The following is an 8,541-nucleotide window of genomic DNA, read 5'->3' as shown; positions in this document are numbered from 1 at the left end:
CGGGAGAGGCTTGGCTCAGCAGAAGCCATGGACAGTCTACAGAGAGGCTTGGCTCAGCAGAAGCCATGGACAGTCTACAGAGAGACTTGGCTGTCTTCTGAGGTAGAGTCTGGGTGTGGAAATAAAAATGTGGGAAAAGAAGATGATGGTATATAGCAATGTTAGTCATTTCTTAAGACAAAGGTAAACTAGTTTCAGCAATTCCTGGATTCAATATATGTGTTCCCTGTAGTTTAAATGCAATGGTACGTGTAGACTCTTAAACAGCATTTAGCACATAGTGATTACTGTTAACGAATGTTCATCTATTTCCCCAGTCACCTGGCTCCCCCACCTGCTTCTCTATCCATGACTTGACTTTAGCCAGGATGACCTGAAAAACCTTTTATAGTTCCTCCTTTGCAGCCTCTGCACAGGACATTGTAGACGTATATTTAGTGGGATCACCAAGCCTTTCTCTGAAAGCACTTCCTTTCTATAAACCAAAATAGAATTCAGATAGATCTGAATCTAGCAGAAATTAGATCTTACTTACATATTCCAGACTCTTACACAAGTCAGATTACCAGTTGCTCTTTTGCTGTAAGTATGACTTCAGAGAAACCGTAGTGATAAGAGCACGGACTCTGGAACTAGCCTGCTTGAGTTCAAATCCCAGCTCCTCCACTTCTGGTTGTACAACCTTGGTTAAATTCCATAACTTCTTGGTGCCTCAGTTCCTTTGTCTGTAAAAATCAATATAATAACAACTACCTCAGAGCAGTTAATGAGGATTTTATGAGTTAGTATTTTTAAGGAGCTTTGAATAGCACTTGGCATGTAGTAAGTGCTAAAGTATTTGTTAAAGATATAAAAATAGGCAAGGCAGCTCATGCCTATACTCTCAGTGCTTTGAAAAGTCGATGCAGGAAAATTGCTTGAGGCCAGGAGTTTGAGACCAGTCTGGGCAACAAGTAAGAACCCCGTCTCTACAAAAAATAAAAATATTCGCCAGGTGTGGTGGTGCACACCTGTGGTCCCAGCTACTTGGGAGGCTGAGGCAGGAGAATCATGTGAGCCCAGGAGTTTGAAGCTGCAATGAGCTATGATTGTGCCACTGCACTCCAGCCTGGGTGACAGGGTGACAGGCTTGGTGATCCCACTAAATATACATCTACAGTGTCCTGTGCAGAGGCTGCAAAGGAGGAACTATAAAAGGTTTTTCAGGTCATCCTGGCTAAAGTAAGTTATGGACAGATGACTTTCTCAACATATATACATACATACATACATAAATTTTATATTTTTATGTGGCAATTTATAAATAAATTGATATGTCTGCATATATTTATATGATGTGTATGTCTATCAGTGCTATTTCTTGTTATTTTTCACAGTCTAAGGTTCTGGAAGCTATGAACCCCACTTATCTACCTTTCCAAGGCACATATTTAATAGTATTTCAGTACATAAAAGTAATCCATAATTAGTTTTGATGGTGATTGTTAGTGAGTAAAATACTTAAAGACTTCTGAATTAAAAACCCAAATTCATCCAAACCTGAAATAAATAGAACTCTGTAATCCGACTTGTAATAACAATACATTTTAACTGCATTTGAATTACAATCCAAAACATTTTGGTTTTTCTCATCATGATCACTTTATTCTTTATAATGAATTTGTAATTTGATCCTGACTAGCAGTGGATAATAAGTACTTTTCTTTTGCAGCTGTAGAAAGGACTCAACAAAGAAAGCTTGAAGAATTACTTTTAGCAGCAGCAAGAGAAGGCAAAACAACAGAACTCACAGCTCTGGTAAAACAAAAAAAAACCCAAAAGACAAAAGCAGTCTTTCTTTATACTTCAGGAAAATTTTACTTAATGTTAAGTACATAATTTAGTTGAATTGTGGAACCAAGAACTCCAGAGATCATAATAATAGAACCAAAGTTCTTAAATATCTAAAAACACTCAGCATGGTGATAGTTGAAGCAGGACACATTTTAAATGGTGATATTTTTCTGGATTTCTGATTTATACCCATCCCAATCCCCTGAAAACCTGATGGATAAGAATCTGATTTTCATGGTAAATAGTTAATGTAAGGACAACTTTTATATATATATATTATATACATTTTGTGATTAAGCCAATTGAAACATAATAAATGGGACCCTGTAAAGGAATAAGTCTTTCTAGTTTTGATCAGCAGTAGTTTCTGGGAGGAATGCTACACTTCTGGAAGGTACTATGCAAAGAAGGGACAATATTTTGGAATACTTATACCACATTAGACTGAAACGTTTGCCTGTTCCCCGCCCCCCCTCAGAAGACCTACTTTTGAGTTTCCATTCCTTCACAGTCTCATTAAACATGAAACTCTAAATTTGTTCTGAATTCATGACTGAAGCACTGCCATTTGCTTTAAAGTTATTTCAGCTCATTTGAAAAGGCCTCTTTGGTTTCTAAGTATAGTGCCTAAAGCAGTTTTTAAATTTTGTGAAATGGAAGCTATATAAAGAAGCTTCTAAAGCAATAAGTTGGGAACAACAAATTCAGTAGAACCTTGACATTTACACATTTAACATTTATGGTTTTAACTCCTCTGAAAGACTGGCAGACTGATTCTGCTGTCACAAGTGTGAATTACAAGGCTGGTAGGGGCAAGTAAATCATTGTGAAATCTTAGTGTCCGAGGTGTGCGAGATGGCGCTGGCACAGTGCAGAGTGTCTGTTGTCAGGGGGGTGTCAGAGCTGGACACAGACCTGAGAGCCATCTCAGGGCATCTCAGAATAAGCATAGGAGTGGCAGGGTTGGCTGGTTTAGTGAGCAAGAAACCACTAACAGCCTAGATGCCAAGGAGCTTGGCTATTCTTCAGGCTCTGCTGATACACCTTCCTGTGAATTATGAGAGAAAGTCTATCTTTGATATATAATTCTGCATTGCATTTTTTTATTGTTAGCTCAACAGGCCCAATCCTCCTGATGTTAACTGTTCGGATCAGTTAGGAAATACACCCTTGCATTGTGCAGCTTACCGGGCCCATAAACAATGTGCCTTAAAGCTTCTAAGAAGTGGAGCAGACCCTAATCTGAAGAACAAAAATGGTAAGCATGTTGGTGAAAACCACTGTTGGCCATTTTGAAACTATAAAATGAAGTCAGTGCTATATAAAATTGTTCTGTTTCAGTATCCAGCCTTTGTTAAACTGTATGGTTTGTTATTTGCAGTATCTGTATTCTATAGAGTTGCCACCAGCACTGAATTAGGGAACGCTGAACTGTTGTTCCTAGAGGAAAATACAGGATTAGGTTCCTGCAAGCCTCAGGTCTCAACATTTTCATGAATTTATCATTATGAAACCTTATGGTTTTTTGTGGATTTTTTGCTGTTTCTATTTAATACATGTTGTTGACTCATTCACATTGAACTCATAGCCAACAGCATCATAGCTCACACTTGAGTAAAGTTTTCTTCATAAGGCACATCACAGCCTTTTCCACTGAGGTACATTAGACTGCACTTCAGCACATTGCTTGGGACCATTTTTGTTGTTGTTGTTGTTGTTGTTGTTGTTGAGACAGAGTCTCTCTCTGTTGCCCAGGCTAGAGTGCAGTGGCACCATCTCAGCTCACTGTAACCTCCTCCTTCTGCGTTCAAGTGATTCTTCTGCCTCAGCCTCCCGAGTAGCTGGGACTGCAGGCATGTACCTGTAGTACACCATGCCCGGCTGATTTTTTTGTGTTTTTAGTAGAGATGGGGTTTCACCATGTTGGCCAGGCTGGTCTCCAACTCCTGACCTCAAATGATCTGCCCGCCTCAGCTTCCCAAAGTGCTGGGATTACAGGTGTAAGCTACTGTGCCTGGCCACTTGGCACCGTGCCTGGCCATTTTAAACAGCAAAGTCACCAACAAAAGCACAAAGGGTGGAAAGTGTGACCCTAAATAGACCATGACGAGGACATTTGCTTATAGTAGGAGAGCTTCTAGAATGAAACAAGAAGGCCAGGCATCACCTTCTTCTACCTTAGCTGGGAAAATGAGCACTGGGCAACCCACATTTTCACCACTCTGGGCATGTTTGTGAGTGACTGAGAACCTGCAGTGAATATTGACCTTGGGGTTACAAGTGAATTTTAGCAATAGGCAAATATGCAAACATGGAATACATAAATAATGAGGATTGACCGTACGTGTGGGACAATTTGAAAGACAGAATCAGAAGCCAGAAAAGAAGCTGTAAAAGGTGTCTTGGATATTTAAAAGAGGAACATGCCATCAGGGCCTTTTCACATCACTTTTTAGGATGCATCCTGCTGCCTGCTACCAGCCTGGGTTAGGCCTTGTCAGGGGTCCCACAGGACCCTGTGTTCACCTCCATCAGAGCCTAAATCACACTCCATGGTAGTTGTTGGCTTATGTTTCTGTCTCCCGTGACACTGAACTCCTAAGGGCAGGCCTCATACTTCATTGTCTGGTTCACCCAGCACCTGGAGTAATGCATAGCATGTAACACCTGGGAAGGGCTGCATGTTTGTTGAAGGTTTGGAGTCATTAGAAATAGTTTAACAGGCCGTATGCGGTGGCTCAAGCCTATAATCCCAGCACTTTGGGAGGCCGAGGCTGGTGGATCACGAGGTCAAGAGACCAAGACTATCCTGGTCAACATGGTGAAACCCCGTCTCTACTAAAAATACAAAAATTAGCCAGGCATGGTGGCACGTGCCTGTAGTCCCAGTTACTGGGGAGGCTGAGGCAGGAGAATTGCTTGAACCCAGGAGGCGGAGGTTGCAGTGAGGCGAGATCGCACCATTGCACTCCAGCCTGGCAACAGAGCGAGACTCTGTCTCAAAAAAAAAAAAACAAAGAAAAGAAATAGTTTCTTAAAGGAATAGGTACTTGATACAGATCCTGAAGTCCTAGTAGGATTTTAAAAATGTTTTCATTTCTAGGAGCTGGGTGCCGTGGGTCACGCCTGTAATCCCAGCACTTTGGGAGGCCAAGGTGGGTGGATCACCTGAGGTCAGGAGTTCAAGTGGTGACACGTGGTGGCATATGCCTGTTGTCCCAGCTACTCAGGAGGCTGAGGCAGGAGAATTGCTTGAACCTGGGAGGCAGATGTTGCAGTGAGCTGAGATCGTGCCATTGCACTCCAGCCTGGGCAACAAGAGCGAAACTCTGTCTCAAAAAAAAAAAAAAAAAAAGTGTTTATCTTTAAATACTTTACTTTTTACCTTCATTACCGTTATTGTCTTTTATGTTGAGCCTTTTGTCTTGATAATAATGGTAGTTAATAACAATACCATTATAATCTAGTAAGATTTTGATAAGCAGGAGTTTGGGAAAGGGTGTTCTGAGCTGAGGGAAGATTATCAGAAAAGGTTAAGGTGAAAAATGCAAGTCAGGCATGGGCAAAATCCCCAGTTTGCTGCATCCAGGGGAGCAGTCAGAGGTCATCCCAAAATGCAGGTTATATTTGTACAGTAGGGCCATTGAAATGGTCTTGGGTGAGAGTTGATTAGGACGTGAACTTTTTTTTTCAAGGAGTAAGACACATTTATTTCTTAATAATAAAACAAAATTCTTCAAGCAGATATCATGGTCAGTACCAAAAAGCCTCAGGATAAAAAGGTGTCTTAAACTTGGCATAGCCAGGTTACATTTAAGTATTGTCATAGACCCGCATAACCAATCAGCTTTGAGGAAAATAGTTTTGCCATCACAACAGTTTAAGATAAAAAACACATTCAACTTAAAATTTATAATGTTATTATAGGAGTTGTCAAGTCGAGTGCCTTATGTAGAATAACAGTCTAAAAAATGAGCTTACCACAGTAAGATTTAGAAGATGCTTTCCTTGGTGAATTTGAGTTTTGAAGTTTAGAGACTTTTTTTATACAATGATATTTGTGGAAGCAAAGGTGAATATGAACCATATGCTATAGTCATAAATCATTAGCCTTCATCGCAAGGCAGGCCGGTGTACCTATGTTTAATTTTATATATTCAGTTAATATATATTTTATATGTAATTAAAATTAACTGGTATGTTATATCCATGGACAACTCAGTGTCTTGATTTGTATTAGATAAGGCTAGCAGGGCATACTGTTCTTTTTTTTTGGACAGAGTTTCACTCTGTCACCCAGGTTGGAGTGCAGTGATGCGATCTCGACTCATTGCAACCTCCGCCTCCTGGGTTCAAGTGATTCTCCTGCCTCAGCCTCCTGAGAATCTGCGATTACAGGCATGCGCCACCACACCCGGCTAATTTTTTATTTTTAGTAGAGATGAGGTTTTGCCATGTTGGCCAGGCTCTCGAATTCCTGACCTCAGGTGACCCGCCCGCCTCAGCTTCCCAAAGTGCTAGGATTATAGGTGGGACCCACTGCGCCCAATCTCTTTTAAAAATTTTCTCCTTAGAGATGGGGTCTCACCCTTTTGCTCAGGCTGGAGTGCAGTGGTGCGATCTTCGCTCACTGCAGCCTCAAACTCTGAGCTCAAGTGACCTTTTTGCCTCAGCCTCCTAAGTAGCTGGGACCACAGATGCATGCCACTATGTCTAGCTAGGACCTGAGCTTTACTGACATCAGTAGAAGTGGAAAGGAGAAAGAAAATTGGTTAGAGATTCCCTGCTTGACTGGCTGTTATGCTCGAGACTCTCACTGTCTAATAGAAATATGACAGGAGTCACATGTAATTTTAGGTTTCTAGCAGCCGTGTTAAAAGTGGAAAAAGGTGAAATTAATTGTAATTATGTGTTTTATTTAAAGTAACATATCCACAATGCCATTTCAACATATAATCGGTAAACAATAATTATCAGTGAGATCTTACATTCTTTTTTTGATATTAAGTCTTTGAAATCTGGTGTGTGTTTCTGCGCTTACAGCACATCTCAGTGTGGACTAGCCACATTTCAGGCACTGGGTAGCCGCATGTGATTACTGTCCACCATATTGGACAGTGTAGCTCTACACATAGCAAGCTGTCCCAGAGGCTCTCTGGTTCACTGCGTTGTCCTCACCTTGCACGTACTATTCTCTGCCAGAAGTGCGCTTGTCTTTCTTGTCCATCTGGTAAACCCTAGTCTTGCTTTAAGAGCTAGCTCAAACTCTGCTTCCCCAGAGAAACTTTGTCTGTATCCCTAAGACCGATACAGGTTTGTGGAGCTGGAGAGAATTCAGAAATCAACCCATGTAAGTACGGTGATTTAATTTTCGACAGAGGTGTGAAGGCAGTCAATGGAAAAGGATAAACTAGGAGTTACAGAAGCAAAAATTGACGTCGAAGTGAGATTTTGGCCAGGTGCAGCGGCTCACACCTGTAATCCCAGCACTTTGGGAGGCCGAGGTGGGTGGATCATGAGGTCAGGAGATCGAGACCATCCTGGCTAACACGGTGAAACCCCGTTTCTGCTAAAAAAAAAAAAAAAAAAAAATACAAAAGATTAGCCGGGCGTGGTGGCACATGCCTGGTAGTCCCAGCTACTTGGGAGGCTGAGGCAGAAGAATTGCTTAAACCCGGGAGGTGAAGGTTGCAGTGAGGTGTCACTGCACTCCAGCCTGGGCGACAGAGTGAGACTCCATCTCAACAACAACAACAACAACAACAACAAAAGTGTGATTTCTAGTGTCTTTACCAGTTTGCCAAAGACTTGAGCAGTTTTCTGTGTGGCATTTTATAATGATTTTCCTTCAAAATGTAGATGCAGAAGAGTCCAAATGAAATAAGAATCAATATAGTTCCATACAAATACCAGTCTAAATGGAAAAAAACTTCCCTTGTAAATATTGAAAAGTTACTATTGGTATTCAAAAGTATATTTACTCTATAGTTTATATTAGTAACCAAAGTTGAACATTCCTGTTAAAGCTATTAAATTTTTTTTGACAGAAGTCAGAATGGCAACTTCTGAAAGAGAATAATTTTAAAAAATCAGGCCAGGCACGGTAGCTGAAGCCTGTAATCCCAGTACTTTGGGAGGCTGAGGTGGGCGGATCATTTGAGGTCAGGAGTTCGAGACCAGCCTGACCAATATGATGAAACCCTGTCTCTACTAAAATGTAAAATTAGCCGGGTGTGGTGGCAGGTACCTGTACTTCCAGCTACTTGGGAGGCTGAGGCAGAAGAATCACTTGAACCCAGGAGATGGAGGTTGCAGTAAGCCGAGATCATGCCGCTGCACTCCAGTCTGAGTGACAGAGTGAGACTCCCTCTTAAAAAAAATTTAAAATCAATCAATCAAAGCCTGGATGCAGTGGTTCACCCCTGTAATCCCAGCATTTTGGCAGGCCAAGATCACTTGAGGTCAGGAGTTCGAGGCCAACATGGTAAAACCTTGTCTTTACTAAAATACAAAATTAGCCAGGCATGGTGGAGCACGCGTGTAATCCCAGTTACTTAGGAGTCTGTGGCAGGAGAATTGCTTGAACCTGGGAGGTGGAGGTTGAAGTGAGCCAAGATGGTGCCACTGCACTCTAGCGTGGGTGACAGAGCAAGACTCTGTTTCCAAAAAAAAAAAAAAAAAAAAAAAAAAAAAAAACCTAAAAAGAAA

At 41.3% G+C, this 8,541-nt stretch overlaps 1 protein-coding gene across 2 annotated transcripts in view; it reads left to right on the top strand.

Moving 5' to 3' along the window:
* OSBPL1A (oxysterol binding protein like 1A) overlaps positions 1-8,541 on the top strand; it is a 240,516-nt gene that overhangs the window by 64,034 nt on the left and 167,941 nt on the right. For both annotated transcript variants that reach the window (XM_017884011.1, XM_017884012.1), the window contains exons 6-7: positions 1,712-1,797; positions 2,947-3,091. In XM_017884011.1, the coding sequence (XP_017739500.1) occupies positions 1,712-1,797; positions 2,947-3,091 (231 nt within the window). The remainder of the gene's footprint in view (positions 1-1,711; positions 1,798-2,946; positions 3,092-8,541) is intronic.

Source organism: Rhinopithecus bieti, unplaced genomic scaffold (genome assembly GCF_001698545.2).
Source record: "Rhinopithecus bieti isolate Rb0 unplaced genomic scaffold, ASM169854v2 scaffold_13577, whole genome shotgun sequence".
Classification (NCBI taxonomy): Eukaryota; Metazoa; Chordata; class Mammalia; order Primates; family Cercopithecidae; genus Rhinopithecus; species Rhinopithecus bieti.
The sequence above is the reverse complement of the archived record's forward strand: the minus strand, read 5'-3'. Positions and strand labels throughout refer to the sequence as shown.